This window comes from Stigmatopora argus, chromosome 15 (genome assembly GCF_051989625.1).
Source record: "Stigmatopora argus isolate UIUO_Sarg chromosome 15, RoL_Sarg_1.0, whole genome shotgun sequence".
Classification (NCBI taxonomy): Eukaryota; Metazoa; Chordata; class Actinopteri; order Syngnathiformes; family Syngnathidae; genus Stigmatopora; species Stigmatopora argus.
In genome coordinates, this window is record NC_135401.1 from 7786597 (window position 1) to 7800280 (window position 13684).

General features: G+C 40.7%; 2 protein-coding genes across 4 annotated transcripts; one reads left to right on the forward strand and one right to left on the reverse strand.

Annotated features, from left to right (window-relative positions):
* Nucleotides 1–672: 672 nt before the first annotated feature.
* pygl (phosphorylase, glycogen, liver) lies at nucleotides 673–8627 on the forward strand. Its single transcript, XM_077620952.1, has 19 exons — nucleotides 673–1031; nucleotides 1897–2077; nucleotides 2426–2529; nucleotides 2963–3094; nucleotides 3318–3429; nucleotides 3514–3596; nucleotides 3672–3809; nucleotides 3872–3964; nucleotides 4286–4432; nucleotides 4892–5055; nucleotides 5760–5874; nucleotides 5958–6059; nucleotides 6267–6414; nucleotides 6678–6736; nucleotides 6796–6937; nucleotides 7461–7668; nucleotides 7736–7870; nucleotides 7938–8004; nucleotides 8086–8627. The coding sequence occupies exons 1-19, from the start codon at nucleotides 789–791 to the stop codon at nucleotides 8272–8274; spliced, it is 2562 nt and encodes an 853-aa protein (XP_077477078.1). The 5' UTR covers nucleotides 673–788; the 3' UTR covers nucleotides 8275–8627.
* Nucleotides 8391–12885, reverse strand: LOC144089800 (lysophosphatidylserine lipase ABHD12-like). 3 transcript variants are annotated; one of them, XM_077620957.1, is made up of 13 exons: nucleotides 12867–12885; nucleotides 12071–12256; nucleotides 11861–11963; nucleotides 11657–11776; nucleotides 11055–11085; nucleotides 10941–10986; nucleotides 10727–10856; nucleotides 10173–10210; nucleotides 10017–10096; nucleotides 9869–9951; nucleotides 9139–9217; nucleotides 8955–9082; nucleotides 8391–8869 (listed from the first exon to the last, which is right to left on the reverse strand). In XM_077620957.1, exons 2-13 carry the CDS (start codon nucleotides 12168–12170, stop codon nucleotides 8845–8847), a joined length of 963 nt encoding a protein of 320 aa, XP_077477083.1. In that variant the 5' UTR covers nucleotides 12171–12256; nucleotides 12867–12885; the 3' UTR covers nucleotides 8391–8844. The 3 variants fall into 3 exon arrangements, with proteins under 3 accessions (XP_077477083.1, XP_077477081.1, XP_077477082.1); XM_077620955.1 differs by lacking the exon at nucleotides 12867–12885 and adding an exon at nucleotides 12756–12859; XM_077620956.1 differs by lacking the exon at nucleotides 12867–12885 and adding an exon at nucleotides 12752–12796.
* Between the last annotated feature and the right edge of the window lie 799 nt (nucleotides 12886–13684).

A 13684-nucleotide genomic window follows, 5' to 3' on the forward strand; every position in this document is an offset into this window, starting at 1 on the left:
AGAGAGAGCCATAAACAATTAATATTTTCTAATGTTATTTCTTGAGAGCCATTCTCGGAATTGAAAAGTAAAAATATATGAAAGTGTAAGTTTTATTTTTTTTGTCATTTCATTACTTTAACGTACAAAAAGTCTCTGATTTCTTTTGACAACATTGTTATGTGGTGGCTTACAAAATCAGTATCAATGATATCATGCATGCAGAAGAGTAATAAAAAACAAAATTATGATTAAAATAGGGGTACAGGTAGTGTCGACGCCGCAGTGACGCTCTTGTTAGTGCGTTCGGGACTCAGCTCTCTCACCAATGATTTCCATATTTTACCTCACAGGTTAGTGGAGAGCCATATGTACCCATGGAAAGAGCCACATATGGCTCCCGAGCCATAGGTTCCCTACCCCTGTTCTAGACACATCACATAAAAGATGCGTAATGCGCGCTGTGAACCAATATCCAAGTGGAATCTTATCCACATCAATGCGTTTCTTATAGTAACATCTGTGAGAAAGTACTTTTATGCAAAAAAAATCACCCATCTTAGGGTCTCTGCTTTAAGATGGCCGCCAATTTCTAACGCCACCGCTTTGAGGTATTTCTATATATCAGTTTGTTTTACCATCACGTGACTAACAACTCGATTAAAGAGCCCCACCCTCGCCCCTCCTTCCCACATGACGGCTGATTTCCTCCTCCACTCGGACTTCCTCACTCGCCAGTCACCGAGTGGCAGCTCAGAAACAGCCCGGACTCCAAACACTCTTGGCGGACACAGGGAAGTGAAGAAGCCATGGCCAAACCGCTGAGCGACCAGGAGAAGCGCAAGCAAATCAGTATCCGCGGTATCGTCGGCGTGGAAAATGTTGCCGAGTTGAAGAAGGGCTTCAACCGACACCTGCATTTCACGCTGGTTAAGGACCGAAACATCGCTACGCCACGGGACTACTACTCCGCCCTGGCCCATACCGTCCGTGACCACCTGGTGGGCCGCTGGATCCGGACACAGCAGTTCTACTATGAGGCCGACCCTAAGGTACACACAAAGTTGGAGCAGTTATATTGAGAAAACAACAACCAAAAAAGTAAAGTGACCTTGGCATTTCATTAGTCTCACCTGGTTGGTGCAGGAGGGTCCAAACTTTCTTTGCTCTTTTGAAGCTGACATACGATAAATCATCTTTTTCAATCAAGACAAAATACATTTCAAAAATACAAACTAGTATGATTCATTCGCATCATAATATACTTTTCTGTCTTTGACGGACATATACGTCTAATGCATTTAGACTGGGAGGGCTGACAAGTTTTTCGCGTTAAATGACAGCCAATGAGTTCATTTGTCACACATAATTTGGGAGAATAACATGTGATTTCATAAAAGTTAAACATGTGTAAAATATAAACTGGAATCTTGTGATGGCGGCATGTCTGTTAGTGGTTGGCCTCACAGTTCTGGGGTCCTGGGTTAGAACCCAGATCGATTTTACTGTGTGGAGTTTGCATGTTCTCCTTAGGCTTGCGTGTGTTTTCTCTGGGTATACTCCAATTTTCGCCCACATTCCAAAAACATGCATGGTAGGCTGGTTGAACACTCTAAATTGCCCCCAGGAATGATTGGCTGCGCGTCACCTTGTGCCCTGGAATTGGCTAGCCGCCAATTGAGGGTGTGCCCCGCCTCGTGCCCGAAGTCAGCTGGGATAGACTCCAGCACCCCCCGTGACCCTTGTGAGAATAAGCAGTTAAGAAAATGAACGAATGGTATCTTGTGATGAAGTCCCCTATGCATTGGCTCCAATTCAAGATGAATCTAGATAAATGACAAGTAAATTCCTTCCTTTGGATGCGTCTGGCGGCGCTAACTTCCTTTTTGTTGTGCGTGCGTGTGTGTGCGATTATAGCGAGTTTACTATCTCTCGCTGGAGTTCTACATGGGCCGGACGCTGCAGAACACCATGATCAACTTGGGTCTGCAAAATGCCTGCGACGAAGCCATCTACCAGCTGGGCCTGGACATGGAGGAGCTGGAGGAGGTGGAGGAGGATGCGGGCCTGGGCAACGGAGGACTGGGCAGACTTGCAGGCAAATATAAATAGAATTAGAAAATGAACTCTTGACGCTAATAGACGTCAAATCCATTTAAAATGGGAGTTGCTTTCCTAGTCCAAATGGATGGGACATCCATTGCTGTCAATGGTAGGCAATGAGCAAGAAACCTTTTGGTCATTTTTTACATTCTATAATTAAATTTAAAAAAATCACAGTTTAAAAATATATATCACACTCAAATCAAAGAACTACTTTTGTAATAACTAACAAAGCTGTTTTGTCATGGTCAATTTAATCAATATTAATCATTAAATTTTACAGTCCGAGCATATCTTTTATGCATGTATGCTTTGTCTAATTCTTTTTTTTTTTTGCACACAGCCTGCTTTCTGGACTCCATGGCCACCCTGGGATTGGCAGCCTACGGTTACGGCATTCGCTACGAATACGGGATCTTCAACCAGAAAATTCGGGAAGGCTGGCAGGTCAGCACTACAAAGTGCAGCGCAACTCTAATCTAGTCTCGCTTTTCATTTTTATGACGAAATCAGGCACGGGGCCAAAGTAGACTCGGTCATTTGGAGGCAAGTGATAATCATTGACAGTAATGGAGCATGTAGAAAAGGTTTCTTTTTTTTGCCCTTTTGGATTCCTGTGTTTGCTTTCCACCGCAAACATGCACTTTTGCACACAATGGAATACAATAGAAACATAAACTATATAAAATCATTATTTACACACATTTTTGCACTATGGCACTCATGACTGAGTATATTCAAATTGGCTGAACATATTTTTGTTAAGCCAAATGATGAGAAAAGCCAAACTGATAAGCACTAATCATTTAAAAATTATATGAAACATAATTGAAATAATAAAAATACCCATTATATTTTTCCCTGTCGATTCCTCCTGCAGGTTGAAGAAGCAGACGATTGGCTGCGTCACGGCAACCCCTGGGAAAAGGCCCGCCCCGAGTACATGCTGCCCGTTCACTTCTACGGACGCGTAGAGCAGACCGAGAATGGCACCAAGTGGGTCGACACGCAGGTATTGGGATATTGCTTATTAATTCATAGCCCCCCCCCATTTGATGTCCAATTAATTTGGGGTCTGGCAGCGAATGACCTTCCTGGGTCAACTGGATTAGAAATATATTCCTTCCATAGCAGTGAATGAGTTAATAAAGGTAGAGCGAAACAGCTTGAAAAAGTCATTTAAAAAAGCCATCTTCTTGCCAGCGTGTTTGACCTATGACCTTTGACCTGTTGAGGTGGTGCTGGCCTTGCCGTACGACACCCCCATCCCGGGCTACATGAACAACACGGTCAACACCATGCGCTTGTGGTCCGCTCGCGCTCCCAACGACTTCAACCTGAGAGACTGTGAGCGTCCGGTCACTTGTGCAAAACTCTTTCTTCTTTCCTGTTTCGTGATCTTGCAAAATTTACATTTGTGGGCCGCCGCAGTCAATGTAGGCGATTACATTGAGGCCGTCCTGGACCGCAACCTGGCAGAGAACATTTCCCGAGTGCTTTACCCCAACGACAACGTAAGAGCTGGTGGAACACATTTGGCACTTTAAGAGGCTGGAAATGAAACTTCCTTTGCGTCTTTGTGTTTTAAGTTTTTCGAGGGCAAAGAGCTGCGCCTGAAGCAAGAGTACTTTGTAGTGGCCGCCACCCTGCAGGACATCATCCGTCGTTTCAAAACCACCAAAAAGGGGACGCCCGAGCGCACCTCCTTCGACGGCTTCCCCGAGAAAGTATGACCTTAAAACCAGAAGCGAAGATCTTACTTCCATTCTGATAAATGTTGTCACTGCAGGTTGCCATCCAACTGAACGACACTCACCCCGCCATGGCCATCCCCGAGCTGATGAGGATCTTCGTGGACATCGAGAAGCTGGACTGGGACCAGGTATGCTGGGTTCGCCACCCGTGGGAAGGGGAAAAAACTGTCTTTCATACATGCACTAAAATCTGCGTTTTTACATGAGTAGCCTATAAAGGTTGATTGGTTCTTTGGAAGGAAACAGTAGCTACTGACAGGAGAATCGGCTCTTGGTTTGTGATTTGTGTGATGATAATGAACACATAGGCAGCAATTGAAAGACTAAATGGCGGAGGCGAGAGGACACAATGTTGTTGTCATAGATTTTTTTTTCAAGTTAATCTTCCTCTTAATTTGGTGAATCCAAAATGCACAGTTGAACTGAAACTGAAATTTTGTTTCTGGCAGGCATGGGATCTCACCAAACGCACCTTTGCCTACACCAACCACACGGTCCTCCCCGAGGCACTGGAGCGCTGGCCCTTGGAGCTGATGGAGACCCTCTTACCACGACACCTGCAGATCATCTACCAGATCAACCAGATCCACCTCGATGTGAGTGAGGCGTCGGATAAAATGTGGAAAAACAGCAAAATTTGAACGACAAATATTCAAATTCAAGGGGGGCAAATATGTAACAACAGTAAAACGTGTTCAACTATGTCAAAATATTTGTCTTTAAATATATATTTATATATACATTTTACATGAAAAGAAATACTATTTGTAAATAGCTATTTGGGGGAAATTAAATTCTGTGCTAGATGATAGAAAAATATGAAGATGCAAAAATGAAAAAGCAAAGCAGAATCTTTTTAGGTAAACTCATCCAACTAAAGAAAAAGTCATTCTGGTTCGCATGTGTCTCGGTCTGTCATGGCCGTTTGATTTTAGGTCAGTCCCACTTGCACAGAAAGTGCTTCAACAGGTTCCAAAACATCTTGCCAGACAAGAATGAAATGAAATATGATGCAAGTTTTGAAAAAAAAATCCCCCTTCCAAATTCCCACACAGAGAATTGCAGCACTCTTCCCCGGCAACGTGGACAAGCTGAGGAAGATGTCACTGATCGAGGAGGAGGGAGGCAAGCGAGTCAATATGGCGCACCTCTGCATCGTGGGCTCGCATGCCGTCAACGGAGTCGCTAGGATACACTCCGACATCATCAAGACGCAAGTGTAAGTGTGGTCTTTTTATTTGGTTTGGAGGTTTTTCCATGAGCTGAAGGCTGCTGTTGATGATGATAGACACACCAGAGTTGCTATAAAAAAATTTTTTTAAATATATATAATTTAATTTTTGTTTGTTTCTTTTATCTTTGATTTCTATATTTTTTGTTCATGTTATAGTCATTTTTTTTTAAATTTATTTTGTCATCTTTATTTTCTTTATCGATTTTTTTTCAGAGGGGATGCAATAATTGGTAATATTGAAAATTTTGCCATAATTTCAAAGGCATTTGATCGAGTTTATACGAATTCATAAATTTTAATGCAAACCATTCCTTTAACTAAAGGATGACCTCGTCGATCGATATTTTGCATGTTGATTGGATAATTTTGTCATAACCCATATGTACACTCAGTTTGTGCTTTTCTTTTTTAATCGTCAATTTTTTTTTTTTTTTTTTTGATCCGCTAAAATGTTTTTGTACGTTTCCTTTTGTAACTTCGTTGTCATTATTTTGACAGATTTTATACTGGATACATTTTTTGCACTTCCTCAAAAGGTGTCCATTCAACAAATTGAGCAAACGCCACACCGGTGTGTCCTCATGCGAAACCGCAACATGAACACATCTCCTGTTGCAAACTCTCAACCGTAAAGAGTGTAGCCACTTGTTGCTAGGCAGATTCTGACCACCATGCCTTTCCGCTCCAAGATTCCGCGACTTCAGCGACCTGGAGCCGGCCAAGTTCCAGAACAAGACCAACGGCATCACTCCCAGGCGCTGGCTGCTGCTGTGCAACCCCGGATTGGCCGAGCTCATCGCCGAGGTCTGCCGTGGCCCGATACCAAGCACTTCGGGGTATTTTTCCCCCACTTCTGCACTCTAATCCATATCTGGGTTCTTGCTCAGGTGATCGGCGAGGACTACATTAAGGACCTCAGCCAACTGCAGCAGCTGAACGCCTACGTGGACGACATCGCTTTCATTCGGGATGTCTCCAAAGTCAAACAGGTGAGAGAGGTCATGTCACTAATCCACCATTTAATCAAGTTGAATCAAAATGAGTTCAGACACAACCTCACAATGCAAACATTGATGTGACACTTTCTGACGTGAGAGTTTATTCCAAATTCTTTTCAAAACATCTTAGACGGGTTTCGGCAGAACGGCCCACGCACGGCAAGCCTCCATTTCAGTTTGTCCTCTCCTGTCACGCAGGACAACAAGGTGAAGTTCGCCCAGTACCTGGAAAACGAGTACCGAGTGAGGATCAACGCGGCGTCCATGTTCGATGTGCACGTGAAGCGGATCCACGAATACAAGCGCCAACTGCTCAACTGCCTGCACATCGTCACCATGTACAACCGTGCGTACGCCGATCTTACTTGTTATGATCGCAACACACTACGTATTACAAGTCCAAACAAACACTCAATTTTGGCCTCGCGGGGGGGAATTTTCCACCAAACTGTGGGAGGGACTTGACTAATACACATGCGTTGACTTTGGCTCTTGTATTACTCAACATGTACCTGGCGACACGTTTATTTATTTATTTGAGAGCATGCATTGACTTGATAAGGAGAAATTGTATCGACAGTTCTAACGGATTGCGTGTTGTTTCCGCAGGCATAAAAAAGAACCCGTCTGCGCCTTTTGTACCTCGAACAGTGATCATCGGGGGAAAGGTTGATATTGCACTCGAACCCGTGCAAAGAAACATGTAAGCAACTTCTGCCCCCTTCAGGCCGCCCCTGGGTACCACATGGCCAAGAAGATCATCAAGCTGATCACCTCCGTGGCGAGCGTGGTCAACAACGACCCGGTGGTGGGAAGCAAGCTGAAGGTCATCTTCTTGGAGAACTACAGAGTTTCCCTGGCTGAAAAAGGTATGCACTCTTTTCGGGTTCAAACGCTCAATCCAATTTTATTAAATTTCATTTTTAGTTCGCAAATGAAGCTAATTGAAGGTAAAACGATGATCATAATCATACATGATACCCTTTTGTTGTTTAATTATAGGTGTGGCTATGAATTACTGTTTGTATGTTTTCAAACAATTTTGTTTTGTTTGGTTTTGCCTATTTAATGTTACATTTGTTTAAATGTTCTCACTAGTTGACTCCCTTTTTAAAGGTAACATTTTTTTCTAGCTCCTGCTAATTAACGGTGGGTGAAAAAATATCAGTGATTTTATTTTTGGGTAATGAAGCCAGAAAGAGAATTTTTGCTTGATGATAAAGTGGAAATTTTCACACTACCAATTATACTGATGCTTTGAATTTGGCTGCTTAGGTATAATTATTTTCTCTGAGTGCTCCTGTACTTTCTATCATTGTTTTTATTAATGTGACCTGGCTATTATTTTTAGTACAGTCTTAAATTATTGCCCGGATGTCTTTTGTGGGTCAGTAATCCCAGCTACAGACCTGTCGGAGCAAATCTCCACCGCCGGCACCGAGGCGTCCGGTACGGGCAACATGAAGTTCATGCTTAACGGGGCGCTCACCATCGGCACCATGGACGGCGCCAATGTGGAGATGGCCGAGGAGGCCGGTATTGAAAACCTCTTCATCTTCGGCATGAGAGTAGAAGATGTGGCAAAGATGGACCAAAAGGGGTACCCTAAAAGAAAAACCACATTTTCTGTGCTAACAGTTGAGTCTAAAGTTGCCTTTTTCTTAAAGATACGACGCCATGTCTTACTACAACAAGATCCCTGAGCTGAAACAAGTGATGGACCAGATCACCAGTGGATTCTTCAGCCCCAAAAATCCTGATTTATTCAAGGATTTGACTGAAATGCTCTTCAAATATGACCGGTGGGCTCATAGCAATACATTTTTTTATATTTTTCCACAAATCCAATGTCACTGTGTTACGTTTCAGGTTTAAAGTATTTGCCGACTTTGAAGCCTATGTGAAATGCCAAGAGAAAGTCAGCCAACTCTATCAGGTGACGTGGACCACTTTCCATTGAATTTTATCCGCGTCCAATCCAAACAAATCCATCTTGACCGGGGATTTTATTCTCCAGAATCCAAAGGAGTGGACACAGATGGTGGTGAAGAACATCGCGGCGACCGGCAAGTTCTCCAGCGACCGAACCATCACCGAGTACGCTACTGAGGTGTGGGGCGTGGAGCCCACCGACCTCAAAATCCCCCCACCCAGTGAGCCCCGAGAGGCCATCGAGAAGACTGCCCGAGAGCTCAAAAAAATGTGAAAGTTGTCATGGCCTTGGTTCAATGGCTGTTTTCAATAGAAATGTTCTTCTTTGACTAACTACCGCAATGCGTAATCTGTGAAACGGTGCCTTCCCACCTAAAAAAAGAAAATAGCTGCAAGTAGTAAATTCTCTTTATTTTTAGCTCATCAACACACCTATTTGTCTGTTACAGTTTTTTCACTTTTGCATTTCACACGGGGGGGCTGCGAGGATAAAACATGTTATATGTTTACAAATGTCCACATGCCGTTAGCATGTGGCTACTGTAATTTTCACGCCATAACCTGCTTTTTACCCCCACTTTGAACACTGGCTGATATTTCAACAAATACAATTCTTGTAAAAATGCGGCTAGCTGTGGCTCATTCATTCTCGTACTGCTTATCCTCCCTCACGTGGGTTATGGGGATGCTGGAGAAACATATGGGGTCTTTGTACAAAGTGACAGATGGTAGAAAAAGCAACTCACTACTTTATTTTGGTGGGTTGAAGGAATTAAATCGGAACAGACGTGAAGAAAAAATGTTGCCGATGAGTTTGAACTTCCTGCACACCTTCTTGTGTAAGTCACCCTATCTTCTGGATAAAATCCCTGTGACCAAAAGTAGGAAGAACATGACTGTTTTTTCCCTTTTTTTTTTTTTTAAACCACAGGAATGCTGTATCAAAAGGCTCACCTCACTGACTTGACCAGGTCGGGATCCAAGTAGATGTTATTGTGGGACAATTTGTGACTGGCCGGGTAAGAAATCATCTGCAGCGGAACTTCTTTCTCTCTAAATGTCTGTGCTGCTATCTGATACAGCTGGAAGGGAAATGAGAGGCTGCTCATCTACATTTGAATGGAAAACAGGCTTCTACCTTCTGACCCATGGCGTATGGAACTATGTTGTCGTCTTCTGCGTGGAGAATGAGCAGTGGGCAGGTCAGCACCTTTAAACTGAACAGAAAAATGCAGGTTTCATATCGGGCTGGCACAATTAATCAACTTATTTTGGAACATTTTTAACCTAAAAATGGCTGACGTTTATGGCAGAACCTATTATTTTGGTAGCTGACTTTTCTTCTATGTAAATTATGCTACATAATAGCAATTATTTGCAAATACTTTATCTTGATTTATTATATGGATTAAAAAAATGGTTTTATGCAGGTCTATAAATCATTCATTTTTTTTATTTTAATACATTTTTTAAAAGCTAAAGAAAATGGTTTGCTTGTTCCTCTTATTTAAAAATATAAAAAATAAAAATGTAATTCATTTAACAATACGTACTTGAATGATGTAAAATTATATAAATACTATTTTTTTAAACCCCAAAAATAAATACTAAGTGTAAATTTTATTTGTTCCTTTTACTATTTCGGAAAATAATACATAGATTATTATTTGCTGTTCCTTTTTTCTTTGCTTCTTTACAATATTTTTTATTTTAAAATATTAATATAAAAGTGGGAAAATACTATTAACACAGGCTGCCGTTGACCGCGAACATCTAATAAAGCAAAAAAAAAGTTTGTGAAAAGCAATTGACAGAGACACGCGGGAGGGTCTTTTTCCTTAATCAAGACATTTGATTGGTCAACTCACTTGTCTTCATTTGCGAAGAGGAGCTTGTTGGTCTCCAAAATGTCCCACAGGAAAAGTTCAATGCCTGGTAAGAACGTGTAGAGCTGGCAAACACCAGAACATATTTTGACACATGCAAAAACACCATAAACAAACCAAGTTGTTTCACCTTGGCCAGAGGAAAGTGAAGAACCGCCTCTCTGATATTTGTGAACGGAGCCTCAAGCATGAGGGCGTCCGCCGGGGACCCTGCTCGGAAAAGAAAATATTAACAGTGGTGCCCTGTGTCAAAAGTTTAGGAAGCTGTGACACAGGAGCAACCCACCTTGCTCTTGCAGTCTTAAAGCAGTGTTGCTTGCGACCCTTGGAGAAAAAAGAACTCGTCAAATTTGCTGCTTCATGCCAGGCTCTTCAGTCTGAATGGATTGGACATCTGTTGCCATCAATGGCAGTTCAGAGTAAAATTGTCCCAATGATGAATTTTTTAAATAATTAAAAAAATATGTATTCAATTTTTTTCAAAGGAAAATAATTACATTTATTAGCTATTTTTTTTATTTTCACAAAGCTGTTTTTCATCTTTTTACTTGTTGAATTAAAAATATATTAAATAAGAAAAAATAGAACCTCTTCATCCATTATTTTTAAAATAACATTCTTAACAAATATTTTCAAGCATAAATATCATTTTTAAATCAAATTTAAAAGTAACGTAAAAATGTAAACACATCAATTTCCATTCTATTCTTTTTTTTTATACTAATAATTAATACTGTGTAGCTGGATTAGTCAACAAACTGCTGAAAAAAATCTGTGATAAGTCAACTATAAAAATAATTGTTTGTGGCAGCCATAGGTCAGATGGGAGGAAAAACGTACCCGGTGCCGAGCGAGTGCCCCCACAGACAGACCAAAGACCCCTCACTATGCCGCTTCACCCATGTATAGAGATGGAGTGCGTCCGCTGTCACGCCGTCTTCACTGGGCTGCCCCGTCGAGTCGCCGAAGCCTAGGTCACGAGCCAAATGGCACAGAGAAACAAACCTTTCAGGTAAAGTAAAAAAATAAATAAATAAAAAATCAGTGAGCATACCTCTGTAGTCCAGAGAAAGGACATGAAAGCCTGCGTGACTTAAAATCTGCAAAAATGTCATGCAAATATTAACAAAGCTTTGAGAAGAATATGAATATGACTTGTAAAACAAACCTTCACCAGTTGCACCCTGTGGTTTTTGGCCCTAAAAAGAAACAAAAACAAAGATTTCAGAGTCACCTACAATTTGATATCGGCGTCCAAAAATTGTATAGATTTAGATAAAAAATAATAGAAAAGAATATGCAACAGGAAAAAATGATAATTCTCTGCAGAGTCCATTAACAGTATATATATATTTAGGTTTTTATTGATTATGTTTGAATCATGTTTTTAAGCAAACACTTAAGTGAAAAACATTTAATGTGATCTTTAATTAAAAACATGTTGATAAAAAAGGAAAAACTAAATATTCACATTTCATTCTTTAAAAAAATGTAAATTGACCTATATGCACTAAGTTTTTTGTATATAATAAATGGTATTTTTGAATTAGCAGAGCAAAAGGTAACAAAAAAGTCAAATATTTTTCATTTACTTTTTTAAATTAAATAATTTAAAAAATTACAAATGACTTTTACATACTAATTAATTTGATCGGTGTCAACCTGTCCTAGTCAAAACAGATTGGACGTCACTGACTGGAAACATGACCGTTCAATCTGAATCAAATGGATTTAACGGCTATCCCTGTCAATGGCAGTGAATGAGCTAACCTAGTGCCCACGTTGCCGTGGAGATAGACGATAATAGGACTTCCGTTTCCTAGAGTTCTTCTGTACCACTCGGGGTCCCTCCCCACCGCTTCGTCCCATTGGCTGGCAGGAAGTGTGTGCCTTGGGGAGAAAAAAAATACTATCATAAGACACCAAAACAATTTTTTGTGGTATTACCAAATAACGTAGGAAGATTTAATCTACCATACGCCCACACGGATGCCATCTTCCGGCTCCAGGTAGAAGTTGCACGTGTGGTTTAGAACCTTTTCGGGATGCTCGAGATCCACGAAATACGGAATCTTTACTGCAAAATAGTGCACAAGGTTAGCAACGTTAACAAACAAGACAGACACGGACTGTTTTTGAGAGCCAATCAATCACGGGCTGCATTTGCGACAATATTGTACTCACACAAGTGAGCAAAGATGGCGTAGGCCAGTGTCCAAGGGAAGAGGTAGCAGATGACCGGCACTGACACATAAACAGCCACTGCAAAGAATGCCACCTTCATTATTCCCGACAAACTTGATCAATTTCCAGCTGGAATTTTCTTGATACCCTTCAGGTGCGTTTTCTCTTCAAAAAATTGGACGGTATCTAAAAAGGGGCACAGAAATTAATAATTGGATAACAACCAGTGACATCATGAGGCCTAAAAGTATTTAATTTTGTTTTTGGACTAAAAGCCCATACTTTTTTCTCTGATTTGATCCATGTGGATAAATTGCATAAATTACAGTAATTATGTAAATTTGAAATATTTTTAGATTTCTGATCATGGGGCAAATATATATCTACAGGGGGGATAAGCCCCCCTCTCCTGCCCTTCTCGTCCATATAACCCAGTGACGCCCCTGCAATCCAAGACTTGAATCATTGAATTGAATACTGTCAATTTCATTTTTAACGCAAATTCTACCCGCCGCATATCGTTTTTGTTTTCCATTATTGTTCAGGACAACAAAGCAATAACAAGGTGAAATAAAAATAATCAAATTTTATCAAAGAAATCGTGACAGTCAGTCGACAATAGTGAGGTTCTACTCTAGTGTTATTTAGTTTAATTAAACAATGAATGAATAAATAAAGTACCCACAAAGTCCGTCAAAACGCCGAGTGAGTTAGGGTGGATGGAATTATAGATTGCGTAAATATAAGGCTAGATGCCCATTACACAGTGTGAGTCAAAGAGGTTAGGCGTAGTCACCTGTCGGCCATTTTGCGTCAGAACCAATTGCCCAACAATATTCTATACATATACATGTATAAGGAGCATTTACTATAAAATACATTGGTAGCACAATTTTGGTTCTTAAACCTCTTGGATTTTCATAAACGTCAAAAGTGCGTCACGTTTACGGCACATCTAAATAACTATAGCTTTTTTTTAGATTTCACTCTGAATCATAGTCACTTCATTACAGTTAATGCAGCAAATTAAGAGAATGTTAGTGGAGAAAAGTGATCATCCTTCTTCCACTGGAATGGAGCCCACCGTAGAAGGTCTCCGACGTAAGATGGCCACCATTTATTTACTTATGCCCTACTGATCTTTATCCTTAGCAGGAGGTTTATGAATGAAACGAAAGCACGAAAGCGATTGGACAGAAAGCATTTGATTGACGTTCGCAGCACCAATGGTGAATAGTAATGACGCCAAAGAGGCGGAGTTTCAACCTATATGGAAGCACAAACTCTTAAAAGTAGTTTTATTTATTTTTAACTTATCACATTAATGCTGATTTAAAACCAACCACCTTGTCATTTAAGGTATTTTTATTAATTTTATTACTAACTTTTTGCCATGATTGTAAAATGATGAATTGTGCGTGAAAACAACGTATTTAATGTTGAAGTTCTATTTAGGCGGACCTTAATTTGGGAAATTCACTCCAGGTTAGCGAACATGGTTTTTGGATGGGCTAATCTAAATTAAAAAAAACATTTTTAAAGTAGAAATGTTGTAGTTTTTCGCCCAGGGCGTCGGCAAATTTGTGACCAGTCACAGCCGGCTAGTCCTCCCCG